The sequence below is a fragment of the Lepidochelys kempii genome, chromosome 2 (assembly GCF_965140265.1).
Source record: "Lepidochelys kempii isolate rLepKem1 chromosome 2, rLepKem1.hap2, whole genome shotgun sequence".
In the NCBI taxonomy this organism is placed as follows: domain Eukaryota; kingdom Metazoa; phylum Chordata; order Testudines; family Cheloniidae; genus Lepidochelys; species Lepidochelys kempii.
In genome coordinates, this window is record NC_133257.1 from 223,849,682 (window position 1) to 223,874,455 (window position 24,774).

The 24,774-nt window shown below is 41.1% G+C and overlaps 1 protein-coding gene across 9 annotated transcripts in view; it reads right to left on the reverse strand.

Annotated features, from left to right (window-relative positions):
* Positions 1 to 24,774, reverse strand: part of VPS50 (VPS50 subunit of EARP/GARPII complex) — a 203,269-nt gene that overhangs the window by 5,240 nt on the left and 173,255 nt on the right. For 8 of the 9 annotated variants that reach the window (XM_073333942.1, XM_073333944.1, XM_073333941.1 and 5 more), the window contains 5 exons: positions 18,293 to 18,441; positions 16,143 to 16,239; positions 15,834 to 15,992; positions 11,284 to 11,405; positions 5,672 to 5,861 (listed from right to left, as the gene is read on the reverse strand). In XM_073333942.1, coding sequence (XP_073190043.1) covers positions 5,672 to 5,861; positions 11,284 to 11,405; positions 15,834 to 15,992; positions 16,143 to 16,239; positions 18,293 to 18,441 — 717 coding nt within the window. Of the gene's footprint in view, positions 1 to 5,671; positions 5,862 to 11,283; positions 11,406 to 15,833; positions 15,993 to 16,142; positions 16,240 to 18,292; positions 18,442 to 24,774 lie in introns of those variants that run through there. The other variant, XR_012157551.1, reaches the window with a different exon arrangement.

Genomic DNA, 24,774 nt, shown 5'->3' on the forward strand with positions numbered 1-24,774 from the left:
TGATCACTTTAGATAAGCTATTACCAGCAGGAGAGTGGGGTGGGGGGAGGTATTTTTTCATGCTTTGTGTGTATAAAAAGATCTTCTACACTTTCCACAGTATGCATCTGATGAAGTGAGCTGTAGCTCACAAAAGCTTATGCTCAAATAAATTGGTTAGTCTCTAAGGTGCCGCAAGTACTCCTTTTCTTCTTGAAAAGTCCTAGTAGATCATCCAGTCCATCCTCCCCTGCCAGGGCTGGTCTGTCCTCTAGCATACTTCTATTAGTGTATTGTCTGGTCTGATTATAAATGCTCCAAATGAAGGAGGAGTTCTCAGCCCTTCCCATGGAAGTCAGGCTCAACGGGTAGTGATCAATGGCTCCATGTCTAGTTGGCAGCCGGTATCAAGTGGAGTGCCCCAAGGGTTGGTCCTGGGGCCGGTTTTGTTCAATATCTTCATAAATGATCTGGAGGATGGTGTGGATTGCACTCTCAGCAAATTTGCAGATGATACTAAACTGGGAGGAGTGGTAGATACGCTGGAGGGGAGGGATAGGATACAGAAGGACCTAGACAAATTGGAGGATTGGGCCAAAAGAAATCTGATGAGGTTCAATAAGGATAAGTGCAGGGTCCTGCACTTAGGATGGAAGAACCCAATGCACAGCTACAGACTAGGGACCGAATGGCTAGGCAGCAGTTCTGCGGAAAAGGACCTAGGGGTGACAGTGGACGAGAAGCTGGATATGAGTCAACAGTGTGCCCTTGTTGCCAAGAAGGCCAATGGCATTTTGGGATGTATAAGTAGGGGCATAGCGAGCAGATCGAGGGACGTGATCGTTCCCCTCTATTCGACATTGGTGAGGCCTCATCTGGAGTACTGTGTCCAGTTTTGGGCCCCATACTTCAAGAAGGATGTGGATAAATTGGAGAGAGTCCAGCGAAGGGCAACAAAAATGATTAGGGGTCTGGAACACATGAGTTATGAGGAGAGGCTGAGGGAGCTGGGATTGTTTAGCCTGCAGAAGAGAAGAATGAGGGGGGGATTTGATAGCTGCTTTCAACTACCTGAAAGGGGGTTCCAAAGAGGATGGCTCTAGACTGTTCTCAATGGTAGCAGATGACAGAACGAGGAGTAATGGTCTCAAGTTGCAGTTGGGGAGGTTTAGATTGGATATTAGGAAAAACTTTTTCACTAAGAGGGTGGTGAAACACTGGAATGCATTACCTAGGGAGGTGGTAGAATCTCCTTCCTTAGAGGTTTTTAAGGTCAGGCTTGACAAAGCCCTGGCTGGGATGATTTAACTGGGAATTGGTCCTGCTTCGAGCAGGGGGTTGGACTAGATGACCTTCTGGGGTCCCTTCCAACCCTGATATTCTATGATTCTATGATTCTAAGTATTATACAACTTTTAGATTTTTCAGGAAGATTATCCGGATATTCAGCCCAAGTTTTCCCTTTCTTAATTGTATCCTTACTTCTACATATACACCCTATACCTCTCCTTCCTTCCTGTTCTGACCCTTGAAATATTTTAGACTTATGCTGTCGCTATTTAACCCACCAACCATATTTCATTATTCAGTGCTTTCTAAGAAGCCCCTCCAGTCCTCTTGATCCATCCATCAACTGTCTTTGTTACAACTGTTCATGGAGTACTGCTGTCAAAGTAGCAGACTCAAAGGAAAAGGAAAGAGCTGTTCCTGACTGGCTGTCACATCCCTGTCAAGTGAACACAGAGTGCTATATAGGGAGACCACTCATCTGCCCTACAGTCTTCTTGTGCGGAAGTACCAAAGGGTTTTATTTTGTTGTCCATTGTAGCTGGTTAGGAGCGCTTCAAACTACAACCATCAAGATGACCCCATTTCAGTTGGTGAAGGCCGCCACTAGGTCCACTGTGGTGGAGACTGTCAATGTCCCCTTAAGGTCGACAGGGGACTATTATTCTTGAAAAGGCCGCTGTGAGACCTTTGTTCAGGAATCCAACTCTTCATGTTGACAGGTTTGCTAACTACTGACCAAGCTATTCCTAACTCCTGTTTTTTGTAAAGGTTATTGAGCATGTGCTGGAGAGACAACTTAGGCAGTTTGTGGCGTCCTCAGAGGTCCTAGACACTGGTTCAATAGGTTTTAGATCTGGGTTTGGGGTAGGAACCACACTGGTAGTATTATCTGGCCTTCTCTGTCTAACAATGGATAGAGAGAAAACGTTTATACAAAAAGAAAAGGAGTACTTGTGGCACCTTAGAGACTAACCAATTTATTTGAGCATGAGCTTTCGTGAGCTACAGCTCACTTCATCGGATGCATACCGTGGAAACTGCAGCAGACTTTATATATACACAGAGAATATGAAACAATACCTCCTCCCACCCCACTGTCCTGCTGGTAATAGCTTATCTAAAGTGATCATCAGGTTGGGCCATTTCCAGCACAAATCCAGGTTTTCTCACCCTCCACCCCCCCACACAAATTCGCTCTCCTGCTGGTGATAGCCCATCCAAAGTGACAACTCTTTACACAATGTGCATGATCAAGTTCATGCACATGAGGCACATGGGGGGAGGTATTTTTTCATGCTTTGTGTGTATAAAAAGATCTTCTACACTTTCCACAGTATGCATCTGATGAAGTGAGCTGTAGCTCACGAAAGCTCATGCTCAAATAAATTGGTTAGTCTCTAAGGTGCCACAAGTACTCCTTTTCTTTTTGCGAATTCAGACTAACACGGCTGTTACTCTGAAACGTTTATACACACACACTCTTAAACTTAACTGCCACCTGGGACACCACTGATTAGAAGGAGTTTTTTATGCACCTGTGGACTGTGTTGCTTGAGCGTCTCTTATCTCTCTGCTCCCCTTTTTTCAGTCTGCTACAATCTAGACCTCAATCTTTTGGCTAACACCTGCAGCATCCATATGTTCTCCACAGCATTTGGAGAGCAGAGGATTGAGGGCAAGAAGGGATTTCATTATTATTATTATTATGCTTGTTGTGGAGGGCTTTAATTCTTACACCTAATTGCTTATGCCACCCTAACAGTAAATACACACATTTACCAATCTATTAGTGTAATTTTCACAATAAATAGCTTAGGTAAGCGCACTGAGAGGGTGGCACAGACACTTATTTTATTATTAGGTTTAGCATACATAAACAAGAAACATGTATTCAATGCTGCTGGGGTGTCTCTAATTTGCAGGTGATATTCTGTTCTACTTCTCTATTTTATTGGACTCAGAGCAGCTGGTTGGCTTACCAAATCTTGCCAGCATCAGGTCTTGAATAAGGCTGAGCTGTTGGTTGTTAGTTTTGCTTATATTAGGCTTACACAGTAGGCCCCAGTCAGGGTCCCATTGTGCACAAACACGTATTAACTAGACAGTCCATGATCTAAAGAGCTCAACATTTTAGGGCTGTCGACTAATTGCAGTTAACTCATGGGATTAACTCAAAAAAATTGTCATTAAAAAAATGTATTGCGATTAATCGCAGTTTTAATCGCACTGTTAAACAATGGAATACCAATTGAAATTTATTAAATATTTTGGATGTTTTTCTACATTTTCATATATATTGTATTCTGTGTTGTAATTGAAATCAAAGTGTATATTATTTTTATTAGAAATATTTGCACTGTAAAAATGCTAAACAAAGTAAATAGTATTTTTCAATTCACCTCATGTAAGTATTGTAGTGCAATCTCTTTGTCCTGAAAGTGAAACTTACAAATGTAGATTTTGTTGTTACATAACTACACTCAAAAACAAAACAATGTAAAATTTTAGAGCCTACAAGTCTACTCAGTCCTACTTCTTGTTCAGCCAATCGCTAAGCCAAACAAGTTTGTTTACATTTACAGGAGATATTGCTGCCCTCTTCTTATTTACAATGTCACCAGAAAATAAGAACAGGCATTTGCCTGGCACTTTTGTACCTGGCATTGCAAGGTATATATGTGCCACATATGCTGAACATTTGTATGCTCCTTCATGCTTCGGCCACCATTCTAGAGCACATGCTTCCATGCTGATGACACTCATTACAAAAATAATGCGTTAATTAAATTTGTAACTAAACTCCTTGTGGGATAATTTTATGTCCCCTGACCTGTTTTACCCACATTCTGCCATATATTTGATGTTATAGCAGTTTCAGATGATGACCCAGCACATGTTCATTTTAAGAACACTTTCACTGCAGATTTGACAAAACGCAAAGAAGGTACCAATGTGAGATTTCTAACGATAGCTACAGCACTCGACCCAAAGTTTAAGAATCTGAAGAGCCTTCCAAAATCTGAGAGGGATGAGATGTGGAGCATGCTTTCAGAAATCTTAAAAGAGCAACACTCCCATGTGGAAACTACAGAACCCGAACTACCAAAAAAGAAAATCAACCTTCTGCTGGTGGCATCTGACTCAGATAATGAAAATGAACATGTGTCGGTCCGTACTGCTTTGGATTGTCATCAAGCAGAACGCGTCATCAGCATGGACACATGTACCCTGGAATGGTGGTTGAAGCATGAAGGGACATATGAATCTTAAGTGCATCTGGCACGTAAATATCTTGCAATGCCAGCTACAACAGTCCTATGAGAAAGCCTGTTCTCACTTTCAGGTGGCATTGTAAACAAAAAGCGGACAGCTTTATCTACTACAAATGTAAACAAACTTGTTTGTCTGAGCAATTGGACTTTTCCTAAAGAAAAAGTAGGACTGAGTGGACTTGCAGGCTCTAAAATTTGACATTGTTTTATTTTTGAACGCAGTGGGGTTTTTTTTACATAATTCTACATTTGTAAGTTCAACTTTCATGATAAAGAGATTGCACTACAGTACTTGTATTAGGTGAGTTGAAAAAAACTATTCATTTTTATTTTTTACAGTGCAAATACTTGTAATCAAAAATAAATATGAAGTGAGCTCTGTACACTTTGTATTTTGTGTTCTAATTGAATTCAATATATTTAAAAATGTAGAATGCATCCAGAATATTTAAATGAATGGTATTCTATTGTTTAACAATACGATTAATCATGATTAATTTTTTTAATCGCTTGACAGTCCTACTTAAAATATAGGCTAATCAGAAGATGCAAGAGGGAGATGAAACTATCAAATGGGAAGGGGAAGGAAGGACAGAGGATGAATTAATAATGAGCGAGCACATATCCGTATAGATTAGCTGTGTGCACAATGAAGCTCACCACCTGCCAGTCTGTTACCAATGCAATGGCAGGATTCTGTAGACATCCCAGCACAAATTAGTTATAAGGAAGGACTTGGAAGATGATAAAGTAGACTGATGAGGGTTCCCCCCCACCCAAGGTACTCTGGTGCCATGTATAAAAGATTAACAGTAACTCTTCACTTAATAAGCTAGATATTTGTTTGGTACACACCATTATGAGACATGGATAGAACTTCCATATTTTCTCTCTGTGAATATGCATTTATATGTATTAAAGGCTTATAATGGAAAATTATGGCACCTTAGGTACAAAAAATGATTGAAGCCTGTTTGGTGATCCATGTGTGCAATGGAAAAATCAGTAGCCATGTACATATTACACACACACTATAGCACTGAAAGAGTGTATTGTTATTAATGTGATACCATTATCATGAAAAAAATCCTCTTGATAAAAAAAAAAAAGTATCAAAATTCAACTCTTACCCTGTGCTCCTTGATCCAGCGCTCCATGTCATTTTCAGTCAGATAGTAAGCTTTAATGTAGGTCTCCACAAATTCCTTATCCGGAATAGGCCTAATGTCTGTTAGCTTTTCTAGCTTCATTAAAAACTGCTGGAAGTCCAATTGCATCAGGGCACGCCCTTCATTGCTACACTTCTTGACATTGGCATAACTAAAATGGGTAACAAGTGAAGAGAAATGACTAAAAGGAAGTGAACAACATCTGTGAGATAAGTGGGATTCATTTGTATCTTAGGCCTTAAAACTATAAGGATGCATTTAATTAGGTGAACCTGAGGGCTAAGAGTTCACTCCCTCACTCTTCCAGATGCAAAATTATTCTCACTGTTTATTATTTGTATTACCATTGCACCTAGGAGTCTCTCCCACTCATGGACCCCTGTGCTGTACAAACAGAACAAAAAGACAGTCCCTGCCCCAAAGAATTTACAGTCCAAATATAAGACAAGAGACAACAGGTGGCTAAAGAGAGAAAGAGGAGTCCCAGGAAACAATGAAACAGCATTGGTCAGCAAGATAGGCAGTGGTCTCAGCACATGAACAGCCTAACTGTTGTCAACGTTTTTTTTAGGCATCATGGCAACAACAACAAAAAAGTTTTAAGGAGAAATTTGGAGGAGGATAATGTGGTAGCATCAGAGACATTTACAGAGAGCTCCTCCCAAACGTGAAGGGCAACATGGGATAAACCGCGAAGGTGCTTGTCTGACAATTTGACAAGTGGGTGATGGAGGCTGGCACTGTGGGCCAATCAGAGGCAAGAGTCAACATTTTCATATTGAATGAGAGACGAGAGGTAGGGTAGGGATAGGTCATGACAGGCCTTGAAAGTGAAAACAAGCAGCTTACGTTTGATGCAATAGAGAAGGGAAGAGGCAACCAGAGGAGGGATTCAAAGAGAAGATGACATGGTCAAAGTGACAGGCTAGGAAAATGATCTTTGCAGCATCAATATAAATGGATTCAAGATGGGCAAGACTACAGCATGTTTGTAATTTGAAGTGAAGAGACAGTGGAGACTAAGAGGTTAAGAAGACTAAGGGATAGGATAAGAGTGGGTGCAAAGGAGATGGGCTGAGGATGGCATCACTGGGGCAAGTGGAGGATATTAGAGGATGAGAACAGACAAGAAACTTCTACTTTTCTCCTGTCACGTATGCAGGAGAGCATCGTAGGAGTAGAAGGGGGAAAAGAAGGAAAGGAAAGGTCATGTCATTCTCTGTCAATTTTCTCTTGGAAAAAATCAGTGGGATCCTGTGCAGAAAGAGAAGTGGTGGTAGAGGGAGGGGACAATTTGAGGAGTGAATCAAAGGTGGTGAAAATGCAGCTGGGATTGTAGGTGTGGGGTTCAATTAATTGGGAGAAATAAAGCTGTTTAGCAAGGAAGATGGCAGACCTGAAGGACGAGAGAATGAATTTGCAGTGGAAGAAATCAGCCTTTCACAGGATTTCTGCAAGAGATGCTCAGCAGCATGAGGGCAGGAAGGGAGGAAGCAGATACTGGGAATGATCCAGGGCTGGGGGTTGGCAGCGAAGACCTTGTGATGGGAGAGGAGGGCAGAAGAGTTACAGTACAGGACACGAAAGCATGGAGAGAATCAAGTCATATTGATATAACAAAGGGAAGGAGAGGGTGGAGAGCAGATGAGACATCATCAGTGCTGATGGACTGGAGTCATGGAAAGACTGAATGAGAGGGCATGAGGGTGAGGCTGATGGGTAATGCTGAAAGAGGCCACGTAATAGTCAAAGAGGGGACGACCAAGTCAAGTGAAAAGAAAAGGAGTACTTGTGGCACCTTAGAGACTAACCAATTTATTTGAGCATAAGCTTTCGTGAGCTACAGCTCACTTCATCGGATGCATACTGTGGAAACTGCAGAAGACATTATATACACAGAGACCATGAAACAATACCTCCTCCCACTCCACTCTCCTGCTGGTAATAGCTCATCCAAAGTGACCACTCTCCTTACAATGTGCATGATAATCAAGGTGGGCCATTTCCAGCACAAATCCAGGTTTTCTCACCCCCCCCCCCCCCCACACACACACAAACTCACTCTCCTGCTGGTAATAGCTCATCCAAACTGACCACTCTCCTTACAATGTGTATGATAATCAAGGTGGGCCATTTCCAGCATAAATCCAAGTTTAACCAGAACGTCGGGGGGGGGGGGGGAGGGGGAAGGAAAAAACAAGGGGAAATAGGCTACCTTGCATAATGACTTAGCCACTCCCAGTCTCTATTTAAGCCTAAATTAATAGTATCCAATTTGCAAATGAATTCCAATTCAGCAGTTTCTCGCTGGAGTCTGGATTGAAGTTTTTTTGTTGTAAGATAGCGACCTTCATGTCTGTAATTGCGTGACCAGAGAGATTGAAGTGTTCTCCAACTGGTTTATGAATGTTATAATTCTTGACATCTGATTTGTGTCCATTTATTCTTTTACGTAGAGACTGTCCAGTTTGACCAATGTACATGGCAGAGGGGCATTGCTGGCACATGATGGCATATATCACATTGGTGGATGTGCAGGTGAACGAGCCTCTGATAGTGTGGCTGATGTTATAAGGCCCTGTGATGGTGTTCCCTGAATAGATATGCGGGCACAGTTGGCAACGGGCTTTGTTGCAAGGATAGGTTCCTGGGTTAGTGGTTCTGTTGTGTGGTATGTGGTTGTTGGTGAGTATTTGCTTTAGGTTGGGGGGCTGTCTGTAGGCAAGGACTGGCCTGTCTCTCAAGATTTGTGAGAGTGTTGGGTCATCCTTCAGGATAGGCTGTAGATCCTTAATGCGTTGGAGGGGTTTTAGTTGGGGGCTGAAGGTGACGGCTAGTGGCGTTCTGTTATTTTCTTTGTTAGGCCTGTCCTGCAGTAGGTGACTTCTGGGAACTCTTCTGGCTCTATCAATCTGTTTCTTCACTTCTGCAGGTGGGTATTGTAGTTGTAAGAATGCTTGATAGAGATCTTGTAGGTGTTTGTCTCTGTCTGAGGGGTTGGAGCAAATGCGGTGATATATGCCATCATGTGCCAGCAATGCCCCTCTGCCATGTACATTGGTCAAACTGGACAGTCTCTACGTAAAAGAATAAATGGACACAAATCAGATGTCAAGAATTATAACATTCATAAACCAGTTGGAGAACACTTCAATCTCTCTGGTCACGCAATTACAGACATGAAGGTCGCTATCTTACAACAAAAAAACTTCAATCCAGACTCCAGCGAGAAACTGCTGAATTGGAATTCATTTGCAAATTGGATACTATTAATTTAGGCTTAAATAGAGACTGGGAGTGGCTAAGTCATTATGCAAGGTAGCCTATTTCCCCTTGTTTTTTCCTTCCCCCCCCCCCCGACGTTCTGGTTAAACTTGGATTTATGCTGGAAATGGCCCACCTTGATTATCATACACATTGTAAGGAGAGTGGTCAGTTTGGATGAGCTATTACCAGCAGGAGAGTGAGTTTGTGTGTGTGTGTGTGGGGGGGGGTGAGAAAACCTGGATTTGTGCTGGAAATGGCCCACCTTGATTATCATGCACATTGTAGGGAGAGTGGTCACTTTGGATGAGCTATTACCAGCAGGAGAGTGAGTTTGTGTGTGTATGGGGGTGGCGGAGGGGGGGGGGGGGGAGAAAACCTGGATTTGTGCTGGAAATGGCCCACCTTGATTATCATGCACATTGTAGGGAGAGTGGTCACTTTGGATAAGCTATTACCAGCAGGAGAGTGGGGTGGGAGAAGGTATTTTTTCATGGTCTCTGTGTATATAATGTCTTCTGCAGTTTCCACAGTATGCATCCGATGAAGTGAGCTGTAGCTCACGAAAGCTTATGCTCAAATAAATTGGTTAGTCTCTAAGGTGCCAAAAGTACTCCTTTTCTTTTTGCGAATACAGACTAACACGGCTGTTACTCTGAAACAAGTCAAGTGAATGGCTTTTTGGTGAATGGGAGAGTTGAAGCAGGGCTGCAGGCCAAATGAGGAGGTGAGGGTGAGGAGATGTATAGTTAAGGGGTCAGATGGGTCATTAACATGGAAGCTGAAGTCACAGAGGATCAGTATAGGAGATTACGAGGAGAAGAGAGAGCGAGCATCAGGAGCTGAAATCAGGAAGAACAATTGATGGGGAGAAGCTGGGTGGGCACTAGTGTAGGCCTGGCAGCAACATGGAGGGGTAGAGGAGAGACGAGGTGGATGCAGTGGTGTTCAAAAGAGGAGAAAGAGTTGAGGGAGGAGAAAGGGAGGGATTGGAAGCAGCAAGAAAGGGAATGGTGAGGGCCAATATTCCCATCGCAGTCTCGTTCAAGGTAAGGAGTGAGAGAGAAGAAAGGGCCTCTGTAAGAGATGGCACCTGAAGAAGCAATGTCAGATGTAGGGATCCAGGTCTCTGTAAAAGCCAAGAGATAGAGGGAGCAGGATACGAAGGGATTATGGATGGCTGTGATCTTTTTAGAGCTGGAGTGGATGTTCCAGAGACAGCAAGAGAAGGGGAAGACAGAGGAGAATGGACATTCAGATAGGATGGTTGGTATGAGGAGAGCTGTTGTGGTGGTGGTGGCGGCGGCTATGGGTTGGAAGTGGAGAGGGTGGGTAGAGAGGTAAGGGCAGGGTTTGGGTAAATGTCACCAGAGGTGAAGAGGAGGAGGATGCAGATGTGGGATCTAGGCTTATGCTGGCAGGAGACGAAAGATCAAGTTGAAAAGGGAAAAAGTAGTGGGCTGAGGTGATTGGAACTCTAAACGTGTGAGGGTAATGAGGAAGGAAGATAGAGCGAGCGGGAAGGAAGGGGAAGGAGGAGGATGGCAGATATCATGATGCAGAAGAGAGGTGCGGTGAGAGCCACTGGTGAGTGGACAAGAACAAACAAACAAATAACAAAATGTCAGAACACATGCTGCTGAGCACAAACTGGCTGCCCCCAGTATTGGAAGAACCCTCCATTCACAGTCCCTGTTGGGAGTGTTGGGGGTATGGCTGAGCCCCATGCTTGTTTTCCTATCTCTCCCTACCACAAACAATAGTGGGTGAATGGGCTGGAAGCTTCCTGCTCCCTCGCATCTTAGTGGTACTGCTAGGCTGTTCTTCAGGATGGAACTCCATGTTAGCAAGTCTCCATGCCCTTCCTGGCAAGGGCATCATCAGACAGAAGCACGGTAATCTAGCTACCATTATATCATATATTTGTATTAGATTCTGTTCTGTGTTGATCTCTTCTCCTCACTACTTTGTTGAAGTATGGTCCACTAAAGACTGTAAGGTATTTAAGAAAAGGATGTGTCTTATTTTGTGTCCACAATTTTGGGCACTATACAGTGTCAATCATCAGTAATAGCCATGTGTCTGCACACCCCCACCCCTGTTAGTATATTTTAGGGCCCAATCCCATAATGAATTCCATGGATTCAAGCTTCTGTGCCTGTGAAGATCCTCACTGACATCAGGTGCAAGAGTCCACAAAAGTGGAGTTCACTGCTTTATGGAATCTAAGGCCCTCACCTTACAAACATTGCCATTAAAGAAATATTTACTGAAGACTAACTTTACAGAGGCGTTTGTAGACCACTTACCCTTCCACAATAGTTCTATTGGCTAGTCGGATACAATGCTCCCAAAGAATATTTGACACTGGCAATGGAATACGGACTCTTTTAGATACCTCATTCAACCTTCTGTTAAACTGTTCAAATTCCTGGTGAAATAAAAATAATACATTATTCCATGAGCATAAAAGAATGATTACATGTACACTTACCTAGCGAGGAGGAAAAGATGCAGAGAGATGAACCAGAAAAGGTGTGTAAGAGAGCAAAACAAAAGATGCTTAAAGTAAAAAGGTTACAGGGATAAAGAGGTGGGATCTGAGTTACTACAGAAAATTTTTCCTGGGTATCTGGCTGGTGAATCTTGCTCATATGCTCAGGGTTTAGCTGATCGCCATATTTGGGGTCAGGAAGGAATTTTCCTCCAGGGCAGATTAGAAGAGGCCCTGGAGGTTTTTCGCCTTCCTCTTAGCATGGGGCACGGGTCACTTGCTGGAGGATTCTCCGCTCCTTGAAGTCTTTAAACTACGATTTGAGGACTTCAATAGCTCAGACATAGGTGAGAGGTTTTTCGCAGGAGTGGGAGGGTGAGATTCTTTAGCCTGCGTTGTACAGGAGGTCAGACTAGATGATCATAATGGTCCCTTCTGACCTTAATATCTATGAATAATAGTAAGCAAGATTGAGAGCATACCAATTTCTATTCATCTACTGATGAATCATTTACAGTATTATTTCTTAGATATCTAAGTGTGGATTTAGTTGCATCCGACGAAGTGAGCTGTAGCTCACGAAAGCTTATGCTCAAATAAATTGGTTAGTCTCTAAGGTGCCACAAGTACTCCTTTTCTTTTTGCGAATACAGACTAACATGGCTGTTACTCTGAAACCTGAAATGTAAAAATGTTGGCCCTAATATTATGAAATCCAACCTACAACCAGTGAAAAAAAATCCAGTGATGATCCATTTATTCCCAATCAACTACCTGTGTTATCTAACTCTGCAAGAGTAGCAAGGAAATTTAATAGTTTTCTCCATTCATAGGGAACCTTCAATGCCAGATAATTCCAAATTACTTTAATAGTTACACCCATCCAGGACTATGATACCCACAGTATTCTTACAATACCCACATATAATACCCACAGTATTCTTGCCAGCAAATTAAAGAACTATGGGCTGGATGAATGGACTATAAGGTGGATAGAAAGCTGGCTAGATTGTCGGGCTCAACGGGTAGTGATCAATGGCTCTATGTCTAGTTGGCAGCCGGTATCTAGCAGAGTGCCCCAAGGGTCGGTTCTGTTCAATATCTTCTTTAATGATCTGGAGGATGGCATGGATTGCACCCTCACCAAGTTTGCAGATGACACTAAACTGGGAGGAGCGGTAGATACGCTGGAGGATAGTGATAGGATACAGAGGGACCTAGAACTTAGAGGATTGGGCCAAAAGAAATCTGATGAGATTCAACAAGGACAAGTGCAGAGTCCTGCACTTAGGACGGAAGAACCCCATGCACCGCTACAGACTAGGGACCGAATGGCTCGGAAGCAGTTCTGCAGAAAAGGACCTAGGGGTTACAGTGGACGAAAAGCTGGATATGAGTCAACAGCGTGCCCTTATTGCCAAGAAGGCCAATAGCATTTTGGGCTGTGTAAGTAGGGGTATTGCCAGCAGATCGAGGGACGTGATCGTTCCCCTCTATTTGACATTGGTGAGGCCTCATCTGGAGTACTGTGTCCTGTTTTGGGCCCCACACAACAAGAAGGATGTGGAAAAATTGGAAAACGTCCAGCAGAGAGCAACAAAAATGATTGGATGGATGGCGCACATGACTTTCAAGGAGAGGCTGAGGGAACTTGGATTGTTTAGCCTGCAGAAGAGATGAATGAGGGGGGATTTGATAGCTGCTTTCAACTACCTGAAGGGGGGTTCCAAAGAGGATGGATCTAGACTGTTCTCAGTGGTAGCAGATGACAGAACAAGGAGTAATGGTCTCAAGTTGCAATGGGGGACGTTTAGGTTGGATGTTAGGAAAAGCTTTTTCACTAGGAGGGTGGTGAAACACTGGAATACGTTACCTAGGGAGGTGGTGGAATCTCCTTCCTTTGAGGTTTTCAAGGTCAGGCTTGACAAAGCCCTGGCTGGGATGATTTAGTTGGGGATTGGTCCTGCTTTGAGCAGGGGGTTGGACTAGATGACCTCCTGAGGTCCCTTCCAACCCTGATATTCTATGATCATCATTCACCACGGAAGTGAAACCAACCCTGGGGACCATGCTAACTGTAACAGCACACGGCAACACTATGTAACAGTTTAAGTTGGTAAATATAGAACACCGTACTGAACTGAAAATACAATGAAATGCTGCTCCAGGTAATTCATTCAGTCCAGACAATTTCAGCTATGACTCATAGTAGTTACTAATGTGTATCTGTGGCTATTTGGAGACTTTTGTGAAATGAGCATGTAGGTCTCATGGTAGTGTCTCCATCATTAAAAAAAAAAAAAGTCTGCTAACATTTGTATCAAGTGACACCTTTGTAAGTGTTAAATAAATATTGTCTGTGAACTATCCCCCCATCCCAGAGTTAGTCTTCTAGATCAGCCTTGAAGCAATCCGATGTGGTAGGGCAGGGAAAAGCTTGTATTGAAGCTGCTCAGACTATACCTATTCTGTAGTTAAATAAAGGACTTTGTTCCAGGACTGTTAATTAGCACTTTTTTACAAACACAAACAAACAAAACAACAACTACAGAGGGGGAATTTTAGTACAGAGATTGAAATACTCAACTGGTATTTGGCTAAGACAACAGTGCTAAAAGCATTTCCACAAAAGCTGAGGCACCAAAACTTTTTTGCCTTAAATGACAAACTATCTACTATCATGAAGGCGAAGATGCCTATTACTCCATATTGGTGAAACACGAGGGAAGAAACCAACTAATTTATCTACTTTCCTTAGAAGTAGATATTCACAGTGAATAACTGGGTGGAGACTTCTGCAAAATCTATTGGCTATTACATGCAACACATTGTTTATGTCAGACACTCAATGTCAGTGCTCTCAAGATGACAGCCAGTATAGGTAGCAAAGAGTTCTCTCTTACCAATTAAATAGTCACCCAGAAACTACCATCTGTAAACTATTTTTAGTTACAAGGAAAGGAGTACTTGTGGCACGTTAGAGACAAACAAATTTATTAGAGCATAAGCTTTCGTGAGCTACAGCTCACTTCTTCCGACAAAGTGAGCTGTAGCTCACAAAAGCTTATGCTCTAATAAATTTGTTAGTCTGTATCTGTAAAAAGAAAAGGAGGACTTGTGGCACCTTAGAGACTAACACAGCTGCTACTCTGAAACCTATTTTTAGTTACATAACCTAGAGACCACAATGGAATAAAATTGCCTTTACTTTTGTCCTGAGGCTCAAACAAATACATCCGCTGTTCTGTGGTTCATGGAAGCCATTCCACTACTGAACCATAAGTAGAAAAATTTCTTCAAAGGGCCCAGTTAAAAATAAACAGCATAACAAAGGCAAGCTGCAAAGATTTACAACCATCTTCCATTTCTATAATACATTCTCACTCGCAGATTCTCACTTCTTTCCAATATTTTCCCTTAAAAGTGGAGACTGGATATAATGGACAAAAGTGTAGAGGTGTCTGTTACAATGCGTAGACTCTGCATTTTTATAAAATATACACTAGATTTCACAATTCACTGCATAAAAAGGAAGTCTTCCAACTTCTCTTTAACAAGCTGAAAAATGCTTCTGCCATTAACATTGTAATTATTTCCTAAAAACCATCATGTAATTTAAAATTGGTGTGAATATATATTTAAAGCAAAGTATATATTATGCTGTGTTGTATGTGGGAGGAATTCCTCCAGAGCACTAGCACTAGTTTATATGTAATAAAGAGCCTTAGGCAATTAAGATGCCCATTTCTCCATCAGCTTTCAGTGGGAGCTGAATGCCTAACTGTCTTAGGTTCCTTTTAAAATCCAGCCTGTAACTTTATATTAGTATCTGATACGTACATTTTCTTGCCCTGTCTTTAGAGGCCCAAGCAGGGCTTATAATGCTTTTAGGATTACTTGCAGGACTCGTTTCTCCTACAGGATCTATGGTAAATGTCAGATGATACAACTCCTCAAAAGAATCCACTGGCCATGTCCGATGTGTTTAACAATGCAACTACTTTCTACTAGCCTTCCACCTGCCATTCAGAGTTTTAGCTTCAATGAAACTGCAGAGTTATTCAGCTATGATCTCTTCCACCCAAAGAGTGCTAATGGGCAATAAGTTTTAATAACCTGAAAAACTGACTCTATGGACAACAATGGAGTATTAAATGTACCCAGAAGTTTACCGTGTTTTGCCAGTAGTAAGACTAAAAAGGAATTCAGAAAGTACACACCATCCTAACGAATAAGAATAAATCACCACATTGTATTCCTCTAATCTTATCTCTACTACAGCTTTACCATAGGAATTACAGTAATAATTGTATTGTTTTATAGGGTTATATCTAATACACTAGGTGTTTCCAGGAAAATATTCACCTTTAAAAGAGTATCAACATATATGTTGTGTTGTGACATGATCTCCTTCACATCCCACTTCACATTAGCCATGAGGAGCAGCATCTGTTCATAATCAATAGCTTTAGCAGCTACAATCCAATAAATTGGTTTCCGTAGTTCACTGGCAGTTGACACAGTCTGAAAGAGAAGTTAAATAGAATTCGGTGTAACAGAATTTCTTGCTAACAAAAAGTAATGTACAACAATACCATGCAAAACACCCTCATAATATAGCACAAATTATGAAACTTTGGTTTAAAAATGAACAGTGAATGGCAGAATCCTGACCTGAGAGTAGAATTGCTGGAGAAAGGGTTTCTTGGCTGCAGGCATCACAGCATCAAGATGCGACTGAAGGAACTCAAACTGCTCAGCCAAAAACACCCTAAGAAAGCACATAAAATTCATTCTGATCCGAGTACAATATTTAAAGGGCATCTACTTTTCATTTATTTGCAGCAAATGGTCTTGGAAGCTGCCCAGACATAAAAGCATCTTTGAAAGCTTTTAGCTTTAAACTTTTTTTGCACTTTTATGTCAATAGTCTCTCAGGAACTCCTAACTCAGTATTTTATACTTTTCCTCCTTTCCATTCCCATGTGGATCATGGTAGATCATACATAAAGGGTCTAATCCAAGGCCAGCTGAAGTCAATGGAAAGATTTTCAATAACTTCAGTGCTTTGGATGAGACCAAAATTCTTGCTAATTATTTTAGAATTGAAAGAAATCCCCCCTCCCATCTCCCAACCAAGCACAAAAAATAAATATCTATGTTATAAAAATGCAAGCATGCTGATTCTTTTTGGTTGTATCTGTAGTAAACTAATTAACCCCAACATCTCTCTTTCACACTTTCTGCAAAAGGTTATAAGCACTCTACATTGTCATTAACACAGTCATGTTTCCAACAACGTTGTTGTCAAAATTCAGTTAGAAAACTGTTTAGTAGCATTCCTTAATTTTCAATGCTAAATGAAGTCAAGAAAAAAAAACCTCACAAAGAAGGAATGCTTTTCAATTTAAAAAAAATCTTTGCATTTTAAGCATATTTTTCCCTTAAGAAACTTTAATATAAAGAAAAATCCCCACTGGAACACTTTTCAGCATTTATCATATCTGATGCGATAGGATCTGGCTTTTCCTTGCTATTTTTCAAAGGAACTACTCATATTCTGAGGTAGTAGTTGGACTAGACAATGACCATAAAAACTAATTAAATCAAAATTGTTTTCAGGATAAAAAACATAACATTTCACTGCTGCACACAAACTGTTAGATGTGGGTCATTAATCTAGATAACAACATTATTTTAGTCATATGTATAACTCTACATATATAACCAGAGAGAGAGAGGACATGTGTGTGCGTGTGTGTGTGTGTCTACCTACACACACATACACAAACTTACTTTCAAGGATTCTCTCTACTTTTTTCACAGAAAATACTATTATTATTAAATATATACCTGGATCCTGAAATAATTGTATGTCACATATATACTAGCGAACCACATTTACAGCTTCAAGGGTATATTCTCCAGTCAAAATCTTTCATAGAAGTAGGTTTTATTAGAAAAAAGTTGATTTTCTGCTTTTTTCCCCGATTTCCATCGCAAATATTTTTTTAATCAACCAAACAAAAACCTTCCCAATGTTTGCAATCTAAACATTACAGCATTTTGCTAACATGTAAGAAAATGGAACTGATTAAGAGCTGACAAAAAAAAAAATTAAAACGGACTAACCTACTTTCACTGACAAGGCTGAGATGAAAGCCAAAAAATAAACAAAAACACTAAAAATAGTGAAAAGTTAATTTGTTTTTAAATTTTGTTTTCATGCAAGATATTACTAAGAAAAGTAGAGGAATCATTTTTCATATTTCTCACCTGACTCTCTAAAATGTTCATAAATCATTTCAACTATAAAATACATCACTTCACTGAAGTATGTGATTATCCCTTTTTAATTAGTAAAATTTTTCCACACACTATATAAAACATCCCAAACTTAAGTGAAGCAACAATCTGAGTCTTGCATTCCACTTTACTACAATGCAGAAGACTTTAACTTAAGGTTTTATATGAACAGTACAGACTCAATCATCCCATTATTTTTTAAATCAAGACTGAATATCCTTCTAAAGTATATACTCCCTAGTTCAACCACAAATTATTTGGTTTGCAGCAGAAATTGCTGGTTGAAATTCCTCAATTTGTCTTATGCGGAAAATCAGATCATATTAGATTCCTTCAGGTGTTAACATCCATCAGTTGGTGATTTACTTCTAATTTATTTGAAAAGAGCAATCTATTTATTGTGTTTTATGACTAAATAATTATGGTCACTGCCTATCTTTTTGAGAGGTCCATCTTAAACACCTCATGGATTTACTTGCAGTGGCTTTAAAAAAGGTGGTTTACAGTAAATAACTTACAAGGATTCCGTGGCTACCACTCTCTCTGCCAAACCATACAGAGTATTGCCAGATGTTAAAACTACCAGATGACTGAGGTGTGGGCTTGGCACTTTCTCCTTTCTCTCTTCAGCAGCTGTGAGGGTGCCAGTGGTATCAGTAGAGACCTCCTAAAACAAAAATTTAAAAGACTGAAAAAACTAATCAATTGTAAAATATGGAATTTCAGCATCAAACTAAAGTTGAATCAAATTTGACAACTGATTATGTCAGGGAATGGGTGATACGATATAAAGCCTCTCCATTCTAGGTTGCCAGTGAAATCCAATCCAGATCAATGGTGACCAAAGTTGTTACCATTAGAACATTTAGTATCCCAGATGAAATGACTCGTCTCAGTCCAGTTCCTAGTGGACTGATATGCAGGCCACAGAAACTAATGCAGTTTGCACCAAATGTGGCAGTTTATCCATACACAGTTTGACTTAACTGCATAGACAGTGAACCAGCTTCTCACCCCTAGAGACAATCTGACTTTAGATACACGAGTAGGAAAAGTGTAGGGAAGTTGACACTGCTGCTGCCAGTGCTCTCCCTGTTTGGTGGATAATAAGGGACTTCTCTATTCTAGGTTGTGATTTTCACCTGTCCCAAAATTTACAATCAAATGAAAATTATATTTTTAAAATAACTCTGACCTTATTATGTAGGAATTCCCATCCTGCAGAAATCTCACTTTCATATTACTTAAGTGGAAAAGCAGAGGAAAATAATTTGCTCATATAAAAAGTGGAAATAGTATTCACCAAATTTCTCATTAAACAGTAGAATGCTCAGCTGGTACATGACTCAAGACAGAAAAAAAAATGCATGAGGTCAAGGAAAAGGAACTGGTTATGACAAACAAGTTACATAGATATCTAAATGCAAAACTGAGGGTATGGCTACACTGGGACACTCAAGAAAATTAATCCAAATTAACTTTCAAAATCGATTCAAAGCCTAAATTAATTTTATCTTAATTCACAAAGCGAATTAAACTAGATTGAATTAAGACCACTTTAATACTAAATCAGATTGTCCACACGGGGATTTAATGTGGTTTAACTAATCTACTTTGAAACTTAATTCAGATTAATTTTCCTGAGTGTTCCTGAGTAGACAAGCCTTTAGAAAACAATGGAAAATTTTAGCTGTGCAAATAAAAGCATCCAAAGCAGAGAGATTCAGTTCTGACGTTAACCAAGATGAGCAAAATCACATCAGATCTAGCTGATTTCGTAAGATTTCCATGTTTTCCCAATCTTGCAAGATTTCTGTCATTTGGACACAAAGTTTTATGATATTTCAACACACCAAATCTAGACCTGATCCCTGCTGTTCTTCAAACCTGAGCACCATCCTCAACCTAATCTGTTGGCTACAGGATCCTTCAAAATTGTGTCGCAAGTTAGGGATAACGCAGGCAAAAAAACTGCATCTGTGGCTGACTGGCCCAACCACAAGCCACACTTTATCCTGACTGGCAGACCCCAAGGTCAAGGTGGCTACCCAAACAGAGACATCTCTCAGCCCACCCAGGCCAGGACATACAGCTTGGACCACAGTCTACACTTCACCCTCTTTTGAGGGGGTTAAAACCACCAGGGAGACTCAAAAGAGTCTCTGCCAGTAAGTCTCTTGGTCACATTTATCCACTGAATTCCACACTTCTGTGAGATTCCCTCCCTTCCATCCTGGCCCAAACTGCTGAATAAATAAGTTACCCTACAAAACTTACATATACCCTACAAAAGTTACGTACTCCCATAATGTCCTTTTACATGTGGAAACCTGAACGTGATTCTGACTGAACTCAAACCAGACATACAATGCTAACTAATTAACTTACACATGCATTTATTGTAGCCAGAACAAGGAACAGCTAATGAAATTTGCATCCAGACTTCAGTGCCATAGAGAAAATGGTAACGTAACCCTACTAGTAACTACTGTGTTCATGAGGAATGAAATACAATGCACGTGAACATACAGATGGCACCCACTGTCCCTCAAACTAAATCTCCCCCCCACCCAGGATCGTACAAATGTAAAACAAGCATCAGCCAGCCTACATGGCATGTGCAAAGGTGCAGCTACCATAAAAATCAACAAGGGTAATCTGTGGCAGGACTTCTTTCTATGCTACAGTGCCGTTGAAGCTAATAGTTTCCTGTATACTATGCTCTGCTGAATCTGTCTTGATAAATACTATGCAAGTGTTAAGTCAAGCAGCTATTTAAATTGTTTAAAAATGAGCCACTGTTCATAACTGAAACTCCTCTCAAGTGATTGCCAAACCTCACACCTATAATTCTCAACCTGTTAATGCTTAACACAGGTCTTTAAAAATGTGACAATGCTCCAAAATGATGTAGAAATTAACAAAAAGATAAAGGAGCTTGAAATGATGTGGGATTTATTCTGTTAATAAAAGTTTCCCATTACCTGAGCTATGATTTCTGTGGTCAGTCAATTACTCTAATAAAATGTATCAACAGCACGTTTGTGTGGAGTGGAAATAAATTTGGGTTCAAGATGAAGATTCTTCAAAGAGGTATAGTTGCAGGTAGAAGGGGTGTTTAGATGGGGTAGGGGTTCCAGGTGGGAAGTCAGGAATAAGAGGAGGGGTTGGATGGGGCAGCAGGGGGCAGTCAGGGGTGGGAGGTCCAGGGGCAGTCAAGGGACAGGGAACAGGGGAGGTTGGATGGGGCAGGAGTCCCGGGAGGGCCGTCAGGGGGCGAGAAGCGGGGGGGGGGGTGGATAGGGGGCGGGGGCTGGGCCATGCCTGGCTGTTTGGGGAGGCACAGCCTCCCCTAACCAGTCTTCCATATAATTTCAGAAACCCGATGTGACCCTCAGGCCAAAAAGTTTGCCAGCCCCTGCATTAGTGTCACAGATCAGGGCAACTGTACCTGTATTTTCCCCTCCGTGGTCCACTAAAGGCACCTACTCTATGCTTCCAACTGTCACTTCTCTTGGGCACAGACCTGCTTGTCTTTCCCTTCTGCCCAAGGTTTTTCCAGGCTGCGCCATTCCCTGGCTACACTGAGATATCTCCAGCAAGCCAGACTGTCTAACCAGGCCAGCACCTGCATTTTGCTTTCTCTTTGAAGACTCTGAACAGAAGTAACTGCCAGCAGTCACAAGTTACAACACAGCCCTTTATAAGCAAACACCTTTATTCTTAAGGTGAAAGCATTCCAGAGAAAACACAGAACAATAAAAGTTCCTTTATATCCATTCTAAAATCTCACCACAGGTCACCCATCAGTCTTATGGGACCTCAGTAGACGAAAGTCCTTTGAAACCTTCCCGGGAAGTATTAGGGCCTCCCAGGACAGAAGGTCTTGTCCGTTTGCTGGATCAGAAAGGAGGCCCTGAGTCATTTAAACTCAGGCTATTTACTCAAAGTCCTCTCTTTTTCTGTTGGGTTCTGAAGAATCCAGTTTGAACTAATAAATGCAAAGTAGGTGGTGCTACTTCTTTAGAGGTTTTACAATCTGAGTGAGTTTGCCTAACTACCCTGCATTGTTCTTAGTTCCTGGAGGAGCTATGGTCACCCTCTTCCATGGAATTACGTACAGTTCCTGGCCCACAATGATACATAAACTAAATACTGTAAAATCTCCCAAAGATATTGCAGGAAATTGCCATATCTGTCACAATTAATATCTCAGTTTACCAGTTACATAAGTAACCAATGATGAAAATGGCTCAGTAGGCTGTGACCCTTGCCTCTAGAGAGAGGAGGGCTATGTGGAGGGTCACAGTGAGCCTCTGAGGCTAGCGTAATCCACCAGAAAGCGCGGGACCCACTGAGACAAGGTTGGAGCTTTGTCACAGACGACATTGACAATTAAACATTTATATTTTGGTAGCACACAAAAGCTACAGGGAGATACTGTCCCCACCCAAAGGGTTCACAGTCTAAAAGACACCAGCAGAGACAAAGGGATAGGGATACAACACACAAGCTGTGACATAGTACAGATACATAGAATAATTTTGAGGCTATTATATCAATTTTATATGTATCCGTATGGGGTTTGTATTTTAGCTCCATAGTAGAGTTTCCAGGAGTTTCCAGTGGGAATTAAAGTCACTGCGGGGTAATTAATAGAAATCTGTAAGCAGATAAGTCTGAAGAAGCCTCATCTCCCCAGGGGAAATTACATATACTGATTTGATAAACTGGTTAAAAGAGGGCTAACAAATAATTGCAAACTGTATAAAGAGACTATCCCGAAGCCAGGAGAGAGATCACTCTCACTGTATCCAAGAACTACCTCTCACTGTGACCAAGAGAGACAGGCCCTGCAGTACTTTGCTTCATTCATGTGGAAGGTGGTGACTGACTGGTAAACTAAAACCTGCATGTAAGCTCTTTATTTTATTTAAAATAGGATTTCTTTGTAATGCTTTTGTTCTGAATAAATAATACTTTGCTTCATGAAGACTGGCTCATCACTAGCTAACCCTGTCAGAGCCCTTGAGAGAACAGAATTGCAGGTGCTGAACTAAAATCAGACCTGCTAAGGTAATCACAGTGAATTGCAGCCTAAATACCTAGTCTAGAGACAGGGAGTGATGTGACTGTATGAGAAAGGTGACAGCTAGAGGCTTGAGACTTAAGCAGGGTGCCCTTGAAGAAACCATGAAGGAATCAGAGGTACAATTACATCGGGAATTATGACACAAGCAAACAAAGACAATAGCCACAGTTTTGTTGTTTTCTTTTTACTTGGGTTGGAAAAAGTGAAGGGGAATAGCAGAGATTGGGGAGCTATAAAAGAGTAAAGGTGAAAGGAAAAGGAAGGAAGAGGAACAGTCACCTGCCTATTCATGGTCAACCGGCAGGATGATTCTGCAGGCATCAGGCAGAATGACTCTTGACGAGGGATCTGAAGGATGATAAGGTCCTGGCTGTACACAGTTTTTTCTGGGAGCTTTTCACATATATAAAGTAGGGCTGTCCCTTAGTCGCAATTAACTCACGTGATTAACTCAAAAAAATTAATCGTGATTAATCACAGTTTTAATCGTATTGTTACGCAATAGAATACCAATTGAAATTTATTAAATATTTTGAATGTTTTTCTACATTTTCATATATATTGTATTCTGTGTTGTAATCGAAATCAAAGTGTATATTTTTGATTACAAATACTTGCACTGTAAAAATGATACACAAAAGAAATAATATTTTAAATTCACCTCATACAAGTACAGTAGTGCAATCTGTGTCATGAAAGTGCAACTTACAAATGTAGAATTTTTGTTGTTACATAACTGCACTCAAAAACAAAACAATGTAAAACTTCAGAGCCTACAAGTCCACTCAGTCCTACTTCTTCAGCCAATCACCAAGACAAACTGTGACAGGATCCCCCCAGGGTGTAGCCTGGGACTGTGGGACCGCTGTGCCCCCTTAACTCTCTTTAGCCTGGGCTGTCTCTCACAATGGCTTGTTAGTGACCAGCAGCAAGCCCCTCCAGGTGCAACAGCACAACAGCATGTGGTGCCCCACACACCCAGCTAGATTGCATGAATGCTCCGAGAGCCGCTCATTAATCACACAGAGAAAGGCACCAGTCAAATCCCCCTAGTCCCCAACACTGTACCTCAGGAAAATACAGTCTTGCACTTCTCAAGATGGGCACTGCAGATTTATTAATTGGTTCACCACTTCATCAATGGAAAGTTGACATACACAGCCTTTGCAAAACCTGAACAGATTTGCCCCACACTTCATACAAACTCACTGGTAAAGATAAACGATTAAACAAATGTATTGACTATAAAAGGCAGATTTTAAGTGATAGGCAAAAAGTCAGAGTTAGTTACCAAAAGAAATAAAATATAAGCATACAGTCTAAACTCTCAAACCCATTAGACTCGGTGACATCTAGATTAACCTGTTTTTCTCACCCCCCTGGATATTGCAGTCCTTAATATACAGGTTTGGCCCAGGTTTAAGGAACAATCTCCTCTGTTGGAGTCTTGTCTTCTTCTCAGTGTCTTAGTTGCTTGCACTATAGGTGGGAGTAGAAGAAAAGGCGAAACATGGGCCTGCTCTGTTCTGTTTTGTTCCCTCAATCTCATGTGCTTGGGGAACAAACAAGTCCAGGCATGTCTGGTGGGCATTACTGAATCTCTAGGCAAGGTTGAGCAATTCCCCTGGTGTGGTCTCATGCAGGTGAATTACTGAATTGTAGCTCCCTTGCTGGACAATGGCTGTTGATGGATTGTTTGAAACCCCGCCCAGGTGTTGGTTACTTTCCTTGCTGTTGCCTCTGAGAAGCTAATATCTGGTGATTCCCCAATTTACAGCATACGACACAATTATCATAACTTCATATGCATTAATGATATACATATATGGATAGAGAAATTACTTTCAGCAGATCATAACCTTTCCCGATACATATAAAGCATGCCTTGTAAGGTAAGATCACGATTAT